The following is a 23,143-nucleotide window of genomic DNA, read 5'->3' on the forward strand; positions in this document are numbered from 1 at the left end:
ATCCCCCGCCCCATTTCCAGGAAAGAATGGTCACTACACTTCTCTTTTCTGAGCCAGCCAGGAGGTCCCCCGAGTGGATGTCGCATGCACGTGTGTGGTGCAGGAGGAGGGCCAGGGTCTTTCCCCAACAGCCTTTCAGAGTGAACAGGGAAAGGGTGTGGGAGATAGAGCAGAGGCAGGAAGAGACAAGCCGTCTTGGTCATCTCTTCAGACACACAGACACCTAGGACTCAGGCCCTAGGTTTGCTGAACCACACGGCTGAGTTCAGAGAGATGTGCCAACTGATACATTGATGATTGTGGTAAATGCCTTTTGAACAGAACTCAGGAGGCTTCCAGTGTGTGGGAAGCACCTAGAAAGGCCCCCAGGGTGAGCCGAGAGTTCTTAGGGTCCAAGGGTTCACTTATTTCCTGGGAGGGCCTTGTGAGGTCCTCACTGTCAGAACAAACATCCTAAATACTGGGCTGCACTTTCTGTTGTTTAGTTTTCTGAAAGAACACCCAGGCCCCTTTCTCATTCGTACCTGTTTCTAAGAGAAAGCCTATTTCCCTTTCCAGCTCTAACCGCCCTTGACAGCTGTTTACACCTGGAATGCCAGATGCAGGGCACCACACCGATGTCAACCTCATGACATCACCATGGCAACTGTCATCCCATGTCATCCATCGTGGGGGGAATCAGAAACTGTGAGAGAATATGCGCCTTCCCCAAAGTCACCATTCATGTTGAAGCTGTGTCTGGGGCCCAAGTCCTCGGCTATCATCCACCACTCCCAGTTATCATGAGAAATCCGATTGCTTCCACAAAACACCTGACTTTTTATTAGGATGAAAACATACACCACTCGTTCCATTTGAGGCGTCTGTGCCTGCTTTCTCAGTGGGACTCAATACTCCTAGGGATGGAGCACGTCAGGTACATTTCAATTTCCAAGCTTTACGTACAGACAGGAAAACTGAGGCTCCACGAGGAAATGTGACTTGCCCAAGGTCACACAGATAGAAACAGGGCAGGCAAAACTAAACCTCCTGAGAGACCCAGAGCCCTGCACCTGTGCCACGCTGCCTCCTCAATAAATAAGTGAGCAAATAAATAAATAAAGGTTCCGAGGGGGATCTCAAAGAGCTCGCCCAGTTCCAGAAGAAGCTCTCCGTACCAGATTAGGGTCATGACCTTCTCGGCAGGATGCCAAAGTTCATGGCTGGCTTCACCGGGTCACACAGTCTATGTTTGGAAAGCTTCAGAGAAACTCTGGGCTCAGGGATCAGCAGCCTTGCTGCTTCTCTCAGCATCCTTGCTTGAGGACTGCAAACTGCCTCCGTTTGACGACAGGTCTAAAACGCAGTATAGGGATGCAGGGACCAGCCCTGGACCCCAGTGACTAGCAGCTCCCTTGGCACAAGGCCCTAGGCTCCCACAAGATCTTTGAAACACTGGCATGAGGTGGAAGCTCCCCAGGGGGTAGATGGTTTCCATAGTCCCCTTCCTTCCAACCCAGGGGTTGGCAGGACCTAAACTATCACCCCAGGGGCACCTTGGTTAACATTCAGCATGAGGGACTTCTGAATGACCTAGTCATTATTTTAGTCCCCTGAGGAAGCTGCTGGTCAGAGGTCACACAGCTGAACACAGAGGTGTCAGCCCAGCACCCTGTTCTGGGTCTGCAGTTAGAGATTAGCAGCAAAAGCGGACATAAGTCCTAAGCCTGGGCCAGTGCTCAAGCCCAAAGGCCACCTAAAGGGTAGTGTACTAACACAGATAGACAGCGTCTGGTCTGGTCTGACATCACAACAGTGAGCAGCAGGGAGCAATGGCTTGGCCACTGCTGGTAATTCAGGGGACACAGCCATAGTAAAAAGATGAAGATGTCTGTCTGCAGATGGGTAGCAGAGACACCTCACAAGAGGAACAGAAATTCTGGGTCTCAGTCCCTTTTGCCACACAGCTCTCAATTGACTGGCTGATCATTCAGGGCGGTGTATACCCCAAGATCTCCCAGCCACAAGTAACCCATCCTAGCTGGGGACCATCTCTACAGGAAAAAATCAAACCTGGCTCCTGCTCTGCCCTTCTATCTCTTGAGCCCTCCCTTTATCCTGCAGCAGGCTAGCCACTCCAACACCTCCGCAGACATCCAGGCTCATCTGACTTCAGACCTACAGTCTTACCACATTCAGAAAGCCCTGAGGTTCCACTCAAACACAGGTCCTTCCAGTGTAGGACCCAGCCCCGAGGCATGAGGAGGTCTCTGTCAACCCTGCTCAGCTCTGCTGGTATCTACAGACCCTCACTCAGCAGACTAGCCACAACCTCTCACGTACCAGACACTCATGCATCAAGATGGCCTTTCCTTGCCCTGTGGAGTCTGGCTAGCTGGTCAAAGTAGGTCTGCAGAAAAGGACCTACGTATTTCTTTGACTCCTGAGCCTCCCAGGTACAGGGAGGGGAGCAGGCATGGCTGGAATACAAAGAACCCTTAGCCCCTGTCATTCTTCTACCTGCAGGCTGGAGATCAACGGCAGGGTGACCAGGTTAGAGCCATGGCTATCCAGGAGGCCACCAGGGGCTGCCCCACAGTCCAGAGGGGCATGTTTATGGGTAAACCTCCAACTTTCTATGCTTAGGTCTTCACAGCTTACCACACCCAGGAGTGACCACTCTTCGGTCAGTTGATTCCACTGTCTACTTGGTGTCCCTGGTGGAGCAGAGGCCATCCCTTGAGACTCCTGTTTCAAATAACCTGTGGCCAGAGCTGGTGGAGGCCAAGCCAAATCATCCTGCAGGTGTACCCCAAGTTCAGGATCAAAGGCATCTGTTAAGGGAATCTCTTCGTCCAAGCGTTCTGCTGGGCCTGCTGCCTCTGCCTTCCATCTGGTCTGTTTCTGGTAGCCCTGGAATGTCACCATGACTTGGTCTTTCTCCTCAGGGGCTTTAGGCTCTAGGAGACAGACATGGCCCAAGGCAGATACATCCTGTGTGTACGTAGGCTGCTCTGGAGAGTTCTGGACTAGGTTAACATCACTGTCATCCTGGTCCTGATGGGTATATCCAAGCTGCTGCTTCCAGGCGGGCCCCATGCTGGAGTGTAAGCCAGGCTCCTGCAGGCAGATCCCACTGTCTGTGTTGTCCCCACAGGTGGCCGTTAGCTCTGGAGACTCTTCTTTTCCCAGAGTCCCCTGTATCTGGGGGTGGGAGCCAGGGAGGAGGAATTGGGACTCTTCAGTCTGAAGTGATGGTTTGCCACTGCCAAAGCCACTGTCGGTGCTGCCATGCAGGACTGAGTCTCTCAGCTCTGGTGACACCTTTGGGAAAACCTCCAGGTCCAGGATGTGAATGGCATCGGGAGTTTCTGGGCAGAGAGGGTCGGCTGGGAAGAAGTCGTGAGGAGTCTTGAAGACCTGGGAGGAAAGACAGGATGAGCATGATGATTGTTGTAGTCAGTTTGATGGTATTGAGAACCACCACGTGGTTCTATAGAGTATGCCCATAGGGCTGTTTTGAGAAAGGTTAAGCTGAGCTGGGAAGACTTATTGTGAATGTGATGCTATCCCATGGGCCGGAGTCCTGGGATGCATAAAGATGAGAAAGCGAGCTGAGCACCAGCCTTCACCTCTCTCTACTTCATGACAGTGGGTGCGATGTGACCAGCTGCGCCACGCACGCTCCAGCTGCCGCGCCTTCCCTCCCATAATGGACTTCTTCATCAAGCCACGAGCCGAAGTAAAATCCTCCTCAAGTTGTCTCTCCTGGGTGTTTTGTCACAGCACTGAGAAAACTAATACAGCGAGAGAAGTATGGCCGCCTGTAAGGACCCTCCCAGGTACCAGCGGAGGAACTGTGGAGGAGGCATAGAGGAGGTGCCTGGACAGCCTGCACTGAGCTCCCTGCTTTGTACTGGCATTAAAATTTTACAATTTTCCCCCAAAGGCACTTCATGGTTTGGCCCCGGGCAGACACATAGGAAGCTGGTGTTCCCAGGGCCAGATTTTACAGGATCTTGCTAAGACTGGAGAATACACTCAGACCCTCCACTTGGGAAGCTCTCTGCAGCCTGGAAGAGGCTGGAAAAGCCAGGCCCATCCAGGAGTGTGTGTAAACTATTCAGACAATGACTCCAAGTAAGAAATAGATGCTAAGTAGGCACCTGTGTGTGCAGCTCCTGGGAGTCACTGAAACTAGAGTTACAAGGGAACAGCATCTGCAGGCCACAGTGCATCCTCACCCCATCCCACCCCATCTATCTCTCTCCTGCCCTTATTTGCATTTTGTAGCTTGCAGCCAAGGACTTGCCCTCCTTAGTTGTCCAGGAGAAGCCATGTAACCCTTTGCACTTTGTTCCTCTGCTCTAGCCACAGTGGTATTCTTCCCGTCCTGGACGCAGCAACAGCAGCCCTGTCACAGGACCTTTGCACAGGCCGACCCCTCAGCTTGGAACATTCTTGGCATTCCATATGGCTGTTTCCTGCCCCTTGTTCAGCTCAGATGCTACCTTCTCAGAGAGACTGTGCAAGACCAGACCAAACCAGTGCTTCAGCCATTGTCTCCATATCTCCTTCCTTACTTCTTTTTAAACCTAGTTCTTGTAATGTGCTGGCTGGTCTTATGTCGACTTGACATACAAACTACATCTATTTGAAAGGGGGGAGCCTTAATTGAAGAGACTCCTCCATAAGATCCAGCTATAAGGCATTTTCTTCATTAGTGATCAATGTGGGAAGGCCTAGGCTATTGTGGGTGCTATCACCTCAGGGCTGAAGGTCCTGGGTTCTATAAGAAAGCAGGGTGAGCAAGCCAGTAAGCAGCACCCCTCACAGGCTCTGCATCAGCTAGCTCCTGCCTCCAGGTTCCTGCCCTGTGTGAGTTCCTGGCCTGGCTTCCTTCAGTGATGAATAGTGATATGGAAATGTGAGCTGAATAAACCCTTTCTTCCAAGCTTGCTTTTTGTTCATGGTGTTTCATTGCAGCAATAGAAACCCTGACTAAGACAGACACTATGATATGGATTCTAAAGGCAGTAACTGTCCAGTCTTATTCACCACTCTAAGAGCCTAGATTCACTCTTAGCTGAACTTGAATTAGTAGGAACTCAGGTTTGTTGACTGACGGACAGACCTTCAGACTGACTGACTGGCTGACCATGCTGCACCCCTGCCTTCATTTTCTCAGCACTTAAGGCCTCCCATGCAAATCCTCCTGCTTGTGGCCCCCTTACTACCATAATGATATAGTGATGAAAGATGTATCTGTTAGCAGCTTGCTGCTGAGCCAGTATCCTTGTTCTTTCTGTTCTTTAGTTTCTCATCCATAGATAGAATTAATGCCAGCATGTGCTTTCCCGTGGTGAAGCTTGTACCATGCTTGGATCATTCGGGTTACATAGAAGACACTCAATAAATACATGCTGAGCTGAATTGTACTCCCTGGTAATTCTGTAGGTATACATTACCCCTGTGTCCTACAGGAGGAATCCAAAGCTCAGAGAGGTTAAACGATGTGCCTCAAGACACCAACAATGAAGGACAAACCTGGGATTATATACAGCTATCTGGATTCGAGGTCCCCAGCTTGCTTAATAAAACTGACTTCAGTGGCCCATTGGATGGTCAGCAGATAGCTAAGAGTTAATTAAGTGCCAGGGCTGGCGCTCTCATACTGGTTAACCCCACAGACAGCAAGCAGCACCTGATAAATGGAACTGGGTTGTTTCAATCTGAGAAGACAAGTTCCAAAGGAGCAGCGATGCTATGACCCACAGGTCCACAAGGAAACAAGATCTACCTGCCATTCCTGGACATTTAATCTCTGATCTCTGCCTGTCCCATGGCTTTAAAGCTAGCCTTTGACACCTGGCTAGCACTGGCTGGCATCAAGCCCTGGGGACCCCTCGAGGCCACACGACTCAGTTTCCTGCCCCACCGTATGTACAACTAGGTAGGATGTTCTGTAGCTCAATCAGATCAGCACACTCATGCACTCAGAGACGCTCCAGGCTACCCTCCCACACTTCCTGGCTCCTGGTCTCCACAGGGCCAGGCTCGATCTGTGGCTCATTCATCCCCAAGTCACCGAGCACCAGGGTCCTAGGCCCTGCAAGGAGCATGAGCTAAAGTGCCCGTGGAACAGATCAGGGGAGGCAGGGAGGGGGCACTGAATCTCCCAGGAGCGCAAAGAAAGACGATGAGGACCTACTTCAGTGAGATGCAAGGAAGAACTATTAAACCCTTGAGAGCTTTAAGGGCTGGGTGAGAACAGACTCTTGTCTAGGCCAAGGCCCTGATTAGGCCAGGGTATGTGTGTGTGTGTGTGTGTGTGTGTGTATGAGTGTATGTATACATATATATATATATATATATATATATATATATATATATATATGTATACATACATATATATGTATGTATACATACATATATGTATATACACACACATATATACATATATATGTATACATACATACACACACATATATACATATATATATGTATATATATGTATATATATGTATATATATACATATATATCCTGTAACCATCTATTATACATTAATATTAGAAGACATTACTCAGGGTCCAGAGTCTGTGGCTATCCACCTCTGACACAGTCTGAGACTAGGTCAGAGACAACCAGAGGTTTGGGGACTTCTACTTGTTCTTATAGAATGTTCTCAAGAGGCTGACCTGCCACACATGCCTCCATCCAAGAGGGGACAGAGATCCTGTCCTCTCCTCTCTAGGTCAGCTCTCCACTCTGTTCCCTCCCCTCTGTGACCACTCCATCTCTTCTGTCTTTCTGAGTCTCTTCCCTCAGCAGCACCAGGATGGGATGCTGCAAAGCCTCCCCGAGTACTCCTCCCAGCTGTGTGATCCTGTGAGTGGAAGCATCCCCTCTGTCCTCACTTGTGAAATGACGATAATGACCAGGACCAATGATTCATGATACACAGTGGCGGGTTCACAGGCCATTGTGTAGATGCCGAAACTGTGATTACTTAGTATGCATGCATCTGTGTGCACACCTGCATGCTCACCTGTGTGCACACATGCAGGTTCACCTGTTTGTACACCTGCATGCTCACCTGTGTGCGTACCTGCGAATTCACTCTATCTCTGCACTACCCAGAGATTCTGTTCTTCAAGCTGGGTTTAGTGTTTGCTTGCCCACCCCATATTGCTGGACCACCCCATATTGGAGGCCAGACCATGTGGGAATCCAGGAAGGACAGAGCACTCACCAGGACTGTAGGCAACTTCCCCGGGTGCCGGATGTAGCACTGGAGAACCAGGCAGACCAGGATTCCACAGAATAGCAGCATAGATATAACTAAGATGCTGAGGTTGGTCACAGTGAAATCTGCAGACACAGAAAGATGTGGTACATCAGATACAGTCCTCAGAGATCCTCCCGCTATCCTCAGAATGCACTCAATGAATGACCCCAGGTCATTCCCACAGGCAATGGGAAGGTCACAGCCCTAGAGATAGTTTGATTCCTAGAAATGTCAGCCTTCACCAGTTCCTTCAATAACACTCTGGGTCTGCCTCAAGCCACCTACACACGATGGCCAATAAACACTGAGGCAGGATAATATGTTAGGTGAGGGTGGAGACTGAGATCTCAACTTTACATTTTACTACCTATGGGACTGTGGACAGAATACTGAATCCCTCTGAGTCCCACTGTCCATATATACAATGGGAAAGTCACAGAGCCGCCTCATAGGACAGCAGTCAAACACCACGCCTGTATCACCTGACCCTAGCAACGGTCTTAGGAAGCCAATGCCAGCATCACCTCCTTTTACATATCAAGACCCTGAAGCCCTGAGAGATTAAGTCACTTGCCCAAGGTCACATGTCAATAAACCGGGGCAAACAAACCTTTTGACTATAAGGATGATGGAACCTCATCCTGTAAGCTGCCAGAAGTGACCTGTGAAGATGGTTCGCTACTTTCTTGACCCAGAAAACCCTACAAAATCATGCAAACCAAGAGGTTCAAACCTTCGTGTTCACTTTAAGAACACCGGGGAAACCGCCCAGGCCATCAAAGGTATGCATATCTGCAAAGTTACCAAGTATCTAAAGGATGTCATTTTAAAGAAGAGGAGACTGCATGCAAGAAAAAGATATCCCAGAAGACACTGAAAAAACAAAATCTCATGGCCCTGGAATAAATTCAGGGTAAAATAAATGCAGATAAAAGTTTTTAAAAGGGGGGGTGGGGTGATGAAAATGCAACCAGCACCCCTAGCAGCTGACATACACTCAGTGACTTCTCCATGCGACTTCCACCCACGACAATGAGCTTCACTGAAACTTACTACAAAAACTATGAAGAATCCTTTTCATGTCTGTTGGATGGGGCACTCCCAGGGCACACACTGGATAGTGTGATCACTTAAATTAGCTGCCTCACGTTGCTAGTTAAGGGTCCCTCTGGGCAGTCAGCAGAAGTCTCTCAAGGGTGAGACCCAGTTTCTACACCTGATTCGCCGTCCTGGCAAAGGGCCCTGGCTGAGGGCCTGCAGCAGCTTTGCTGACTCTGGCAGCTCTGTCAAAGAGCCAGCTCAGCATTGCTTCTTCTGGGATAGTCAGGGTAAGGGAGGAGCCCTTCCCACACTGGCCCTGAGGAGGAACAGCCCCAAATGGGACCAAATAGGAACTAGTGCATTTGGGCTGGGGAGGTCCCCCTGAAGCCAAGCTGGGCTAGGGTGAAGGACCCCAGTGTATTCTGGCAGCAATGAAGCTATTCTGAACAGACACTTAACATCCTTCCTTTCAGCCATCTGACTCTAGAAAAAACAGGCTTCTCCGAGGAATCTCATACCGAAGGCTGGTGCCAGGCAAGGGGAATGTGTCTCCTGGGGATTTCACACTGTTCTAAGGACAGACCAACATGAAAGACTGAGGCTGAGATAGCGATGTTTCGTGGGGCCATACACCCTGACCTGGCCTGCTTGCTTCTGCATACCTGGGGGACTCTACTTAAACCTAAACACCATGTTAACATGAATGCCCTTAATACCTTGGAAAATGGGCTTTCAGGACCACCAGCCCTGGTTGTTTCTCTTCTCAAAGTGGTCATATTGAATACATTCCCTCTTGCTGGTTTTCACTCTGAGTCTTTGATCTATCTTGTTGGGGTCCTGTCAGGGGCCATGCTCTGACTCACAGCTCTGGTAATAATTCTGACAAGTGCATCTGACAGAGGGGGGCTGGGGAGATCCCCCAGAAGCCCAGCTGCTTCTTCAGCGAGAAAAGGCACATTTTGAATGCCAGCCACTCCCACCAGTTATCGTGGACAGAAAGAAAAAAATTAAACAATCACTCAGAGTTGCTACAATTATGCTATTCTGGGGACTTTTTAAAAATTGTCCCAGTCCACCCCAGTCACGATCATCTGCCTTTTTACCTATATATGGTGAAGCAGAGACATGAGTGTTTGGACCACGGTTTAGATTTCTAAGAAAGTTTTGACCCCTGGTGAATTTCTCCTTTGTTGCTGAACTTTTGATTTTGACTTCATATTGACTAAGGGGTCCTTTGAGCTGTGTGTGTATGTGTGGTTTTGTGTGTAGTATGGTGTGTTGTGATGTTGCATTGTTGCATGTTTGTGTGGTCTGTGCATTCCTGTGTGTATATGTGTGAATATGTATGTGTGTGTGATGTCTATGCAGGCCAAAGGTTTTGTGTAGGGGGGGAGGGAGAGAGAAAGAGAGAGAGAGAGAGAGAGAGAGAGAGAGAGAGAGAGAGAGAGAGATGCCTTTGTACTTTTCCTTGACCTTGCATGTGCCCCATTTCCTTTCTTGTGTGTGTGTGTGTGTGTGTGTGTGTGTGTGTGTGTGTGTAGGAGCAGGTGGAGCAAGGTCTCATTGTGTAACATTGGCTGGTCTAGAACTCACTCTGTAGAACAGGCTGTCCAGGACCACACAGAGATCCATGGCCTGCTTCTGCCTCACGAGTGCTGGGGTGAAAGGCATGGACCACCATGCTTCATTTCCACTTTATTTTTTGAGACAGGATCTCTCACCGAACCAGAAGCTCACCAATTTGCCCAGGCTGGCCAGTGAGCCACAGTCTCTGTTTCTAGCCACCCTCTAGAGGGGAGTGGGGTTACAGAAATACACACTATGCTAGACTTTTACACTGGTTTGGGGGATTCAAACTCAGTTCCTAAAGCACTGTCTGGAGTGAGCATCTTCCCACATCCTTGGAGCCTTCTGATTTGTGCATCATCGTTGGTGGTCACTGTGTAGTGACTGGTTTTGTGTTTTAGAGTTCCTTTGACTTGTTTCAGTTCCACTGCACTGTTTTGGGGTTCATGCCATTTGTATGACATCCTTAAACTATTTGAGTAACATAGAAGTTGTCCAGGACTTTGTTGAGCCACTATGGGTTCTATTTTGCAGGTGTGTGTGTGCACATGAGACAGAGATACAAGCATACTGTGACATCACTGGGATTGGCATAACCATAAAGTATTAAGATTTTACTGTCTATCCTGACAGTGGAACGTGGCACTCAACTTTAATCCCAGAACTCCAGAGGCAGAGGGTGGAAGATTTATGAGTTTGAGGCCAGCCTGGTTTATAGAGCAAGTTCTAGAACAGCCAGGGCTATACAGAGAAACCAAAGCCTGTCTCAAAAGAAAAAGGGAGAGAGAGAGAGAGAGAGAGAGAGAGAGAGAGAGAGAGAGAGAGAGAGGAAGAAGGAGGAGGAGGAGGAGGAGGAGGGGAGGAAGGAAGGGAGGGAGGGAAGGGGAGAGAGAGAGAGAGAGAGAGAGAGAGAGAGATTTCACTACCTTGTTTTCTCCTAGGGTAATTATCATCATCATCATTAAACTTAGGATAGTTCTAAGCAGAATGAGGCAATTTCTCCCATGATTTGTGTGAATGTGGATAGTCTACGCAGAAGCTCTAGGCCCAGTGCAGGCACCATCAACCCTAAGCATGGCTCTCTGGATTTTTCTGGATGGTTTGAACACCCTCTGCCTGGACTGCAGCCTGGGTCACTCACACTGCTCCGTTGTGATAAGTAAACACTGCTCCTCCGACCACTCTCCCTTGTTAACTCGGGATTCCAAGCGAGGCTGCACCTTGACACAAAACTTTCTCACCCCTATGGGGACCGTGAGGGTGAAGCTTTCCTGTTTCACTCTCTTGGTTGCATTCTGAAATGGAAACAAGAATAATAAGCAATCCATTTGTTCATGGTATGAAGAAGCTGAGAGTGGGAGGGGCCTAGTTATGGTTTTCTGCTGGAGATGAACCTAATGCTTTGTGATGCTAGACAAGGATTGTTGCTAGGTGAACCAGCCCTGGGTGAGTGAGGCACTTCAGAGCCTCCTCTGCCAAGTCTTCAGGCATCTAAGATAACAAACCCTGTGGGTGTCAGTACAGACTATCATCTCTCTACCAAGTTAATCTTTGTGTGTGAGTATGTATGTCTGATGTGTGTGCACACGCATGTACGCATGTTCGTATTTGTGTGTGTTAGTGTAGTGTGAACGTCAGAGAACAACCAGACATCAGTCTTCCGTCTTCCACTTTGTTTGAGACAAGCCCTCTTTGGTGTTTGGCACTGTGAACTCCAGCCTAGAGCTGACCTGAAGCTTCCTCTGAATCTCTCGTCTCCAGCTTCCATCTTACCGTAGGAGAAATGGATTATAAGTGTGTGCTTCTAAATCTGGCTTTATGTGGGTTGCAGGGATTTGAATCAGCTCCTCATGCTTGTGCACAGAAAGCTGGTTACCTGCTCAGCCATCATCCCAGCCCTCCGCTTTTATTTTAACAGAGCAAAGGGAGTCTTTGATAGAAGTGGAGGCTCTTCACAGAAAGAACTAGAAAAAGCTGAAGCGAGAGTATTTGATGGGTTCCAGACTGCAGGAGTTGGACCCCAGCACGTTTTTACAGCTTCCTCCCTTATCTACAAACTGGAAGTAAACACTCGAGGGTAGCTGTCTCATGCCTTGTGCACGGTTGATACTACTGATCACCATTGATCATCACTGTTGATCATTGATGATGATAGGTGTGTTCTTCTCACACTCCCCTGGGAGCACAGTTTGAATATCAGGTCCCTCCTGGCTCCCCATAACCTCTTTGTCCTATATGTGCCAAGCTCTCCAGTGGGACAAGAAAGTGATTCCAATCCAGATGGCCCTGGGGAACATCATACCTTTAGTTCTGAGAACTTCCGGATGGAAATCTTGTAAACTCGGAGATCCTTGAAGACTTGTTGGTACTCGTCCCCTGCAGGGGTTATCATGGGCCTGGGGGGATGGATTGTCCCATAGATGATGCCTTCGGTTACTTTCAGAGTCACACTATCCACCGTCAGAATCACTAAATGAGAGACAGGTGAAGGCATGAGGCCGAGGACTAGGGACAGCATCCAGAGTCTGACTCTAGGGTCAAACCTTTCCAACTCTAAAACCTAGACCTCAGGTTTACAGCTCTACCCCGAAAGAGAACATCTTAGAGAATGTGTCTTATGAGTCTCAGATTCTAGGGAATCTGAATAGCTCAGCCTGGGTCCTTGAAATACAACTTTTAAAGCTACTCCCTTGCATATGCTTTCTGCAGGCAGCTGAGCCCGAGCATATAAGCTGGCCTTTGGGAAACAGTGACCTCCCAGATGTCACTTCTAGCTCTGAGTCCTACAGGGTGAGACCATCTTGTCACCAGACCCTGTGCAGATCCAGTGTGGATTGAAGGATTCCACTGTGGCCAGGCTAACTGCCCTGGGACTCCCCAGAAATTGTCTTGGATTTTTTTTTTTCATCAGTACATCTTCCAGCCTCAAAGGTACAAGCTGGGAGAGTCTCTCTACGCGGGGCCAGGCCTCATCTGAACTGTGTCCCTGAGTGCTCAAAATCCAGTGCCTCATCCTAAACTTGACAAGTTCATACATGTGGCTTTTGTGACACAGACACCCCACCCATCCCAAGACCTCTCGTATGGAGGATAAACAATGTCACTTCCCTTTAAAATCTCAGACAGATCTGTTAAGGCAGTCAGTTTGCTGGCCAGGAAGTCTGGTGACATTAAAGCGGTGAGAACAGACAGAACAAGCCTAGGCTGGAGTTCCTGGCTGGAACTGTCCCGGAAGGCCATGTTCTAAGCCCAGGAGAGGCAAAGCACCTTCGTCCACTGTGAAGCGAGTCTCAGTGCTGGTCCAGTTGGAGTACTGACTGTTGTCCACTGCCCGGACTCTGGCCCAGTAGCCATAGCTTCGGCGATACAGATCCAGGGTGAACGTTGTGAGATCACAGGACAATGCCTGAGCCTTTCTACAGATGTGGATATCATTCCAGGTCGAGTTTCCGTACCTGAGGAGATATCAGAGCAGGCACTGGGGGAACAGCTTGTGCCCAAACCTTTCTCCTCTTAAGAGGGAAGGGTAAGGCCAGGCAGAACGTTCCCTTAATGACAAAGGGGACAGTCCTCAGGCCCTTGGCCAAGGTCTCTGTTGACATCCATGTTCTAGAAAGCCCCTGGGTGGGAATTTAAGTAGCTCATTCCTCCCTAAGACTGTATGAGCCCACTCTGGAATCCCCTGTTTCCTTTCTTGTAGTTAGGTTTATGATGCTTTTCCAGAATATCAGGAAGCCCTCTGAGCCAACAGCTGCTCACCTTAGGGATCCCAGCACATTGCTCAACTCATATGACACTCAAGCAAGTATGTGTCAGAGTCCCTTTTAGTCTCATTTCAATAGTAAGGTAGCCACCTAGTCCCCCACCTCCCCCTGCCTCCATTTGGTCCCCTTGTGCCTCTTTCCTTACTGTTTGAGGGCCACTTCGTAGTAGGTGCTCTCAGACTGGTTTGGGATAGGTTTCCAGTGGAGGATGTGCTGGAAAAATCTGGCTTCAAACCACACATAGGAAGGGCTTGGCAGTTCTGTCCCTAGGGGAAAGAATTCTAACACTAGAGAAAGCAGAGGTACCCAGGGACTAGGAAGAGGGTGGTGACAGCTGCAAGAGTACTTTGGGAGGGAGGGGCTGGGTGCTTTACATATGTTCAGTTTAGTGATCACAGCAGCTCTGGGCTCTAGATACATGCCGAACTTAGTGAAGAAGAAATAGAAGCCCAGAGAATCAGATAGTTGGCTCAAGGCCAGTGGAGCCAGTAAGGGGCATGGTGGCGGTCTATATCCAGAATGTGTCTGATTCCAAAGCTAGAGTCTTGTCTTTCTATGCCTGTGTGATGTGGGATGAGAAGCCTCACAAGGGACTGACAAAGGCAAGTTGGGTCTGTTACATTCCAGGATAATGGCCAGGAGTGGTCCTCTCAGATGAGCCGGTCCCTGGCTCTCTGCCCAAAGCCTGTTCCTGTTCTAGCAACAATCCAGGACTGAGTTCTCATCCAAGCCATGACCCCTGACCTTATCTGGATCCGTAGGCACCCTGCTTGTCTACACAGACATCTTGTGGTCCAGGCGCTGGGTATCCCCCCAGTCCCTAGTTTCTAGGAAGGCTGTAGCTCAGACATGGACATCTGTATAATCAGATGCCTAGGCGAGCCTCAAGTGGAGACAATGAACGTCAGCGGTCCAGCTTCCTGGCCTCCTCGCAAACTCAGCAGTGAAGTATCTGTAGTCTCCCACTCTATTAGTTCTAAAGAGCTACGCAGGAGCCTGGAGCTAGGAGCATGCAGGTATGACCAGGAGCAGAGGAGTGAGATCCTCTGCCCTTTTTGTAACAATACAATAAGCATTCCTATTGAATTCTCCTGATGAGTTCTGCGGGCTTAAGTGTGTTGCAAGGCCAATAGCCCTTGTTCCTCTCCAGCCTTCTTGACCCTTTAAGATGTCTCCGCTTGAAGGCAGCTCTGCATCACTTTCCTTCTCCAAACTATCAGCTCTCCAGTCACAGTTCTCAGTTCTCTTTCAGTGACCCTGTCATTCTCAGAAAACACACTTGTCCCTGCCCCCCTCCCTTTCTTTGAATCTCAAGGCTGTGTTTCAGTTGCAAAACTCTGAGAGGGGGAGTGAAAACCTCAGCCCGTGTTTGTGATGTTCAGCAGGGCACATCCTCAGTGCCGCTGTAGATCACATGACTGACGGTGCTGCTTTTACTTTGAATTCCTGTAAAAGGGTGTTTTGGGGTCCCCGGTCTTCGGTCTTCATACTTCTGTGCCACTTGGTCCCTCCAACTCCCCACTTTTTCATTCTCTCCTAGGCTACAGGAACCTAGCCTGAGCTGAGGAGTGGGTAAAGTGTGTGTGTGTGTGTTGGGGGGGCAGCGGGCAGCGGAGATGAATTGTGGGCTAAAGACTAACAGGGTGGTCGGGAAGGGTGGGCAGAAGGGAGGGATGGGGTGAGATGGTAGGGTTCAGGGAGAGGAGCCTAAGAAGGGGCACGATCAGACCCACGGAAGAACCAGAACAGCCGAAAAGTGAGGGCTAAGTTATGGATTGTCCGGAGGTGGGAGGGTGATGATTTGAAGAACAAGGGTACAGGACAGAAACTATAGGCTTTACCCATCCATCGCTGGCCACTCCCAAACAGCCACAGTTAATCTTAGCTTCCTCCACTTAAAAACAGCAGGTGAGCTGGAGACCTGGTTTTGCCAGCAGGAAGGAGCTGGGGCGGGGACCTCAGCCCATCCAAGCAGATTCTCCCGCGAATGTGAACTTTAAAGCAACAGAGCTGGGGAGCCTACCGTATGCAATGAATTCTAGGCTCAGGCTGGAGATCGTGACGAGGAATGGGAGCAAACGCGACAACATCCTGGGCGCATCGTCCACTGGAGCCGGCCTTTACGCCTCCGGCTGGCCGGCCGCGTCGCCCGGAGAACTGAAGACTGTGGCTGGATCCACAGGCCAGCTTGACATCAACCTGAAGGCGGAGCCTCGATATGCTCCGCCCCCAGCCCGCGGAGCTTGGGAACCTCAGCAGGAACCTCAGCAGGTGAAGTCTAGCTAGTTCTGGGGCATTTGTCTCGAAGTGAAAGAGCAGCTGAGGCTTTCTGTGGCTGGGCTCTTAACTCTCACACCAACTGGACAGCCTGTCTCCCCTCTCCCTCCCCCTCCCCTCCCTCTTCCCCTCTCCTCGTCTCTGTTGTAGCAATTGGAATGACTGACTGTGCCAGGAGCAAAGCACAAGCGTGCAAGGACATGTGTGAAAGTCCTGGGACCTCTATGCAGGGCCCTCTGCTAACCCAACAGTGAGGGAACGTCCCTACGTCCCTACCTGACTTCATGCTCTTGGTGGGAGTTCATGACACCCCCAGGCCCTTTAGGTTGTTCTTGCCCTAAATCTGCAGGTTAGAAGTGTTGATAGGCCCCGTGAGGGACCTGGTATCACTCAAATGTCTCTTCAGTGGCCAGGACATCTGTCTGCCCTCCAGTGTCACCAAAGATGTTAATTGTGAGAGACCAAGCTTTGTCCACCTGACTTATTGGCAGGTGGCGCTGATACTGTGAGTAAGTCACTTATATGATTTTCAGGGATCTAATTGTGAGGTGTACAGCGCCCGTGGGGGTCATCTGCCAGGCACATATTCATGCTATCCTGGAAGCCCTGTTTTTGTTCTGAGGAGGCACAGAAGCCAAGGAAGGGCTGGAGTCACTAGGATGCCCTTGCTCTCAAGAAGTCACTTTCCATTCCCCTCAGAGCCAACCTGTCACACTGAAGACACTATTGCCTTGAGAAGGCTTGGCCAGCCATCAGTCTGCAAGTTGCATGATTCTCAGTGTAAACACCAATCCTGACCCATCAAATTAGAAACTGACTGAAAACAGTATGAGGTATTTGTTAAACTTTTCTTTTTCTTCCTGGAAATTGGATTGGATGGTTCTCCGGTGTGAAGTTCATAGATGACCAAGTACTGTGACTATGTCAAAGATTTGGACAACCTCTGAACCTGGAGAAGGACGCTCCAACTTGGGGGTGTCAGACAGGAGCACTGTCGTCGTGACCTGAGAGCTAGTGATGCACACCACCCCCTTGGCTTGTGGAGACACAAGCTTTGTCTGAACACCGTGGGAGTGGATAGTGCTATGTCCAGTGGCCTAGACAGAGGATGCCAAGTGGAGTGGGATCATGTTCTGTGCCTGCGGGAGCTCACTAGGAACAGTGCCTGTCTGTGAGGACTGGGCTGCCCTAGCTATTCAGCTAGTTGGAAGTAATATCTGTGAACCACAGCATCGAGCACACACACACACACACACACACACACACAAAATCAATGAGAACCACACTCAGGGATACCCTCGTCACAATACCCTCATGTCAGCCATGTTGGAAAGCTTCAGACTTCTTAATGTGGGAGGACTTTGTTTTAATTGCTGTTCTGCACTGCCCGTCCTTCCGCTGGTAAAGCACATTACACTGCTTGGAAGTACCCAGGTGTGACGCAAGTACCCGGGCATGACTTCTTAGTCCCCGTTTACCTCTTAAAAAAAGAAGACACTGTGGTGTTTCTTCCTCAGTTGTCTTTCTTTTAGTTTTTGGTTGAGTTATAAGAATTTTAAAGCCTTGCACCTTGGCTGTTTTAAGGGACGATCGAGATGTTTCTTCCACACACCAGAACTTACGGTCACAAGCTGATGCTGGCCAAAACCAGGTCCCTTCCTCTAGAAACCACCTTGCCAGAGACAGAAAGTGAGCCGAGATTTTAACAGTTTCTGGGAAGGAAAGTACAGACTAACAAGGGGACACAGGGCTGAGAACAAGGAAGGCTTCCTGGCAGAGGTGGCCTGTTATCTGAGACTTGAGAGCTGCGTTGTAATAGGCAAGTTGATGGATGGATAGGGAGGGGATTGGGACATTGGAGATGAGGGGATACAGCAGTTTTAGAGAAGTCTGTAAAGTGGGCACACATCCTGGGGCTGACATAATTTGGCCCTTGCTCAGGGCAGAACCAGCTTTGAGTGTGGGCTTCCTGCTACACTCCCTGCTTCCTGCATAGCACCCAGGGAGAAGCTGCATTAGGCACATAATTACCATACCTGAGGAAAGAAAAAAAATTAGAAGAAGCCCACATGCATGCTGTTTTGTGTGCTTGTTCTTCAGGGGTTCTTCAGTGAGCATCCACATTGGAGCAGATGGTAAATAACTCTTAAGGTGCGTCAAGGACTCCATAAAACACTTTACACTGCATAGCAGACACCAGCCAGGTGCTGAACAAACAAATCCCTTTCCTTTTCCTGGGAACATGGGACAACTGTTTTCCGGTGTATGGCTGGAAAATATGACCGGGTTTAAACCCGTGTGAAGCTGCAGCGGAGAGTGGTCCACCCAGGCCCTGCTTCTTGTGCTCTCCTGTCAGCCATCCAGAGGGCCCCAGCTGAGGATTTCCAGGGAATGCAAAAGACCTGGGTGCCCCAGATCACTTCTTGGAGAACTCTGAAGGAAGGATGAAGCGTTAAACTGTATTACACCACAGAGATTCAAGGGCTTTCCTGACAGCCATGATGGCCAGTCTTGATTCATCTGCAAACACAGCCTCATCCAGTCCTTAACAGAATCCACTGGGGGTGTGTGTGTGCAGCTGTCAGTGTTTTGCAAATGGGGACACGGTGGCAGAGGGCAGAGACCTCTGTCACTCAGTAGACGGGCAGGACTCAGTTGGTCCTTGAACTTCTGTATTTCCTATTTTGGCAATGGTGACTTCGAACTTTGGAAGATTTTTTTGCAAAGCACAATACCAAGTGAGTTGAGAGAGAATGAGAGTGTTCAGGAGGAGGAGGAGGAGGGCAGCTTGGGGATGGGAGGATGATGGTATCATGGTGAGCCCAGGAAGCTGATGGACCCGGTCAGGTAGATAGTTGATCTTGAGGCAGCTCTCTCTTTCTTAGGGCACAATTGAAGTCTGGATGGAGTCACTGTCTCCCTTTCACGACACTCTTACATAAACTTCCCAGGACATCTGAGCACTGCAGGAAACTGAGTTCTGCAGACACACAGCTGGTGTTTGGGAAGTCCCGGGCTGCCCTGTGAGCACTCTGTCAGGGTAGCACATAACAGTGAAACCCAGAGGCACGGGCTCTGAGATGGAGACAGAAAGGAGGAAGCTGCCTGGTGAAACTGGGCAGTCCTTGCAGTGAAAAGGATTTCAAGTGCAAGGTATGGGGATTGCCAAGGCTTAACCAGTGCTCTGGGCATGCTCAGTCCAGCCCCTGTCCCAGGAGGAACTTTTAAATGTGTCTGTAGAACCTAATTCATGTCCACTCCCTTTCACTCTCTGCCCAATACTAATGCTCTGGCTCAGTATGGCAGCGCTCCGAAGAGGCGCCCTCTGAGCAGCGGCTCAGGCTGGAGTAAGGTGCTGCATACACTTCAGCTGGGTTCTGTTTTTGTTTTTGTTTTTAACTCTAACTTTTTAGTTTTATTAGATATTTTCTTTATTTACATTTCAAATGTTATCCCCTTTCCTAGTTTCCCCTCCGAAAATCCCCTATCCTCTCCCCTCCCCCTCCGCCCCCCAATCCACCCACTCCTGCTTCCTGGCCCAGGCATTCCCCTATACTGGGGCATAGAACCTTCACAGGACCAAGGGCCTCTCCTCCCATTGATGACCAACTAGGCCATTCTATGATACATATGCAGCTAGAGTCATGAATGCCTCCATGTGTTTTCTTTGATTGGTGGTTTACTCCTAGGGAGCTCTGGGCTTACTGGTTGGTTCATATTGTTGTTCCTCCTATGGGGCTGCAAACCCTGAAGCTCCTTTGGGTACTTTCTCTAGCTCCTTCATTGGGGACCCTGTGCTCTGTCTAATGGATGACTGTGAGCATCCACTTCTGTATTAGGCACTGGCAGAGCCTCTTAGCAGACAGCTGTGTCAGGCTCCTGTCAGCAAGCTCTTGTTGGCATCTACAATAGAGTCTGGGTTTGGTGGTTGTTTATGGGATGGATCACTGGCAAGGATGTGGAGAAAGAGGAACACTCCTCCATTGCTAGTGGGATTGCAAGCTGGTACAACCACTCTGGAAATCAGTTTGGCTGTTCCTCAGAAAACTGGACATAGTTCTACCAGAAGATCCAACAATACCACTCCTGGGTATATACCCAGAAGATGCTCCAACATGTAATAAGGACACATGCTCCACTATGTTCATAACAGCCTTATTTATAATAGCAAGAAGCTGGAAAGAATCCAGATGTCCCTCAACAGAGGAATGGATACAGAAAAATGTGGTACATTTACACAATGGAGTACTACTCAGCTATTAAAAACAATGAATTCATGAAATTCTTAGACAAATGGGTGGATCTGGAGGATATCATCCCAAGTGAGGTAACCCAATCATAAAAGGACACATACGATATGCACTCACTGATAAATGGATATTAGCCCAGAATCTTGGAATACCCAAGATACAATTTGCAAAACACATGAAACTCAAGAAGAAGGAAGACCAAAGTGTGGACACTTCGATCCTCCTTAGAAGGGGGAACAAAATACCCATGGGAGGAGCTACAGAGACAAAGTTTGGAGCAGAGACTGAAGGAATGACCATCCAGAAACTGCCCTACCTGGGGATCCATCCCATAAACAATCAACTGGGTTCTTACATACAACCCCGAGTTTATAGATAGGAGATAGATGGGAACAGATTAACATTTTAAATAGACTTGGAACCCAGAGCCTGGAGGTAAGTAATTGGTGACTCACTAACTCTGCAGAATTCAAACCATGCTTTTCACAGCTAAGTTCTCCCCTGCCTGACATGTCGCAGCAGTGAAACTCCAGGTAGCTGTGTAGCTTGTCCTGCCTGGCAGCTTGGAGGGAAAGGGAGAATTGCTGATCTCCCAAGTGAAGGAGAAAGATTGCCCCTGCTGACGCCTTGAAGCAGCAGACGCAGGCTCAAAGCCTCTCCAGCCCTGTAGAGTTTTGCAGGATGCACCTAGGACCCTGCTCTTGATCGATACTCAAAATGGAACTCATGGGCCTTGAAAACAGGAAGCCTCATTCTAGCTTATCCGCTGCCAACCTTGCCCTGGGCCTCCACTAGCCATTGCTTAATTGAAACACACACAGAAAAAATGTGGAGCCTACAGATAGAGCCTTCCCCAGCGGGGCAGATGTGGTTAGTAGAAATAATCTACACCGTGCCACCTGCTGTACTAATAGAGCCAGATCTCTTAGCCTGGATTTGTTTGGCTTCTCTCCAGCTGTGGTACGTGCTATGCATGACAGCACACCTCTCTTCTACCCATCTTCATCTGAGTGGTTTTTAGGAACACCATCTTAGCAGGAAAAGGTATGGGCTTATCTGTTCTCCTTGCCTGATGAACTCAAATGTAAGAGATGACATACAGACCACACACAAAAATATCCCCAGTCATTTCAAAGAAGTGTTGTGTCTTCCTTCTACCCCACAAATGGCCCTGACCTCTCGTGTTTCTGAAGGTGCCATTTCCTCATTCTTCTAAAATAACAGTGTCCCCAAACCCTGTCTTCCAAATGCAGGAAGTTTATCTGTTGCTGGGTTTCTAGACCAGAGCCTCCCTAGAGCTCTGTCTGTCACATGATAGTGACTTCTGAGCTACAGCAGTCTGCTTCAAGCACATGCAAAAACATGATGCCTTTTAAAATGCTGTGCCCAAGACTTTTGCAGATATCAGAAGTATTCAAGATGTTGCCAGTTATAATTGCTTCAGAACATGGCCTACGGGAGAATGACCCATTTTGGCCCCATTCTACACTGGGCAGTCTGTGCAGTGGGACAGATCACCACTCCTACCTTTGACTTCTCCAGGCTTCTCCATAAAAGAGGAGGACCTTTTCTCTGTGCCTTGAACCCACTCATTATTACTTATTTCTTTTATCTCAAGATGATTCACACAAGGGACATCACCATCCTTCAAGAGGAATCCCCAGCTGCGGGGCAGTGGTGCAACCCCTCTCCAGTGGACCACGCAAGACACACGCTAATTTCACACTAAAGGGTACTATGGGGACAGAGCTGTGTGCCCAGATGGTGGCAGAGGAGGCCTTTCCCTCTGCAGTTCCCCGTTGTGGGTTGTTCTGATGCCATTTGAATTCTCATGTTAATTCTATTTTCGCAGGAGGAGTGGCCCTGGACGAGCAGTACTCAGATCACGTACTCAGGTTATCTTATGTGAACCTTCTCCCCATTTACTGATCAATAAAGGCTAGAGACTGTGATTGGGAAGTGAAGGGGAAAGGTGGGACAGGAAGTCTTGGAAATTGGTGCAGGGTTAGAGAGGAGAACGAGAAGGGAAGGAGAGAGGATGGAAGAGGAGAAAGGGGAAGCTAAGATGGAGCGGAACCAAGTGTCTGGGAGAAACTGCAAGTAGCAAAAGGTCTCATAGCTGGGAAACAAGTTAGTATATTGCTAGTTCTATACAATCTAGGCTTATCGCTTATAAGTATAATAACTAGATTGTGTGTTTTTTTATGGGGTTATTGGGTTGGAAAGTACTGCAATAGATCCTCTGCAGAGAGGAAGAGAATACATTGGCCTAAATGAGGCCTCTCTAGGCCTCTGCAAACAGTATTCCTGTTACCAATCACTTGGCTGGAGTAGGCAAGGAATAGCTATTTTATTATAAACAGACCTGTGCCCTTGAGTGCCAAAACTATATGAGCTGAGTTAATACATTCAGAGGCTTATAGCTCCAAGCCTTCAAAGCTAGAAGTCTGTGGTTCTAGGCTCTAACAACCAGAGCCTAATGGCTCTAAGTGCTTGGTTTGGAGGCCTATTGCTCTAGGCTTTGATTGCCAGTGGCCTGGTGCCTAGAAGCTAGTTCAGGCCTTGCCTCTTAGCCATTTGCTGTAGCAGCTGCCAACACCAACTTATCTTAGAACTCTGAAATTTGGGGTTTGGGAGACCCATGACTCCTAGCAATGGCTAATGTCACAACTCTTGAGACACTTAGCTCTATACTTTCATATCAGGTGTCAACACCTTTGGCTTAGGGCTTAGCAGCTCTCTGGAACTCTCAGTGACCTATCCTTTGACTTCAGATCCTGAAAGCCTTCTCTATACTTCCACTGTATTTTGTGGCTTACACTGCTTCTGCTCCCCACTGTCTCTGTTCCTGGATTTTCTCTGGAACTCTTCAGTAACTCTTCAGACAGCCAATTTCTGTTACTGTTATTGACGGCACCACTGGCACCTCTGCTATATCTGCAGTGCCACCACCACCACTACCACTACCACCACCACC

General features: G+C 49.0%; 2 protein-coding genes and 1 long non-coding RNA gene across 4 annotated transcripts in view; 2 read left to right on the plus strand and 1 right to left on the minus strand.

Annotated features, from left to right (window-relative positions):
* Positions 1-5,463, plus strand: part of Smim35 (small integral membrane protein 35) — a 62,540-nt gene extending 57,077 nt beyond the window's left edge. The window contains exon 6 of one of the 2 annotated variants that reach the window (XR_015048943.1): positions 3,766-5,463. The gene's annotated coding sequence lies outside the window, so the exon portion shown is untranslated. Of the gene's footprint in view, positions 1-558; positions 835-3,765 lie in introns of those variants that run through there. The other variant, XR_015048942.1, reaches the window with a different exon arrangement.
* On the minus strand, positions 800-15,784 carry Il10ra (interleukin 10 receptor subunit alpha). Its single transcript, XM_021172499.3, has 7 exons — positions 15,663-15,784; positions 13,785-13,905; positions 13,143-13,330; positions 12,178-12,344; positions 11,017-11,170; positions 7,233-7,351; positions 800-3,399 (listed from the first exon to the last, which is right to left on the minus strand). Exons 1-7 carry the CDS (start codon positions 15,727-15,729, stop codon positions 2,488-2,490), a joined length of 1,728 nt encoding a protein of 575 aa, XP_021028158.1. The 5' UTR covers positions 15,730-15,784; the 3' UTR covers positions 800-2,487.
* A 61-nt stretch (positions 15,785-15,845) lies between these two features.
* Positions 15,846-22,098, plus strand: LOC115031967 (uncharacterized). Its single transcript, XR_003837623.2, has 3 exons — positions 15,846-15,910; positions 21,785-21,898; positions 22,019-22,098. It is a non-coding gene; the product is annotated as an uncharacterized LOC115031967 (long non-coding RNA).
* Positions 22,099-23,143: the final 1,045 nt, after the last annotated feature.

This window comes from Mus caroli, unplaced genomic scaffold (genome assembly GCF_978045245.1).
Source record: "Mus caroli unplaced genomic scaffold, Mus_caroli_1 scaffold_11, whole genome shotgun sequence".
NCBI classification, from domain to species: Eukaryota; Metazoa; Chordata; class Mammalia; order Rodentia; family Muridae; genus Mus; species Mus caroli.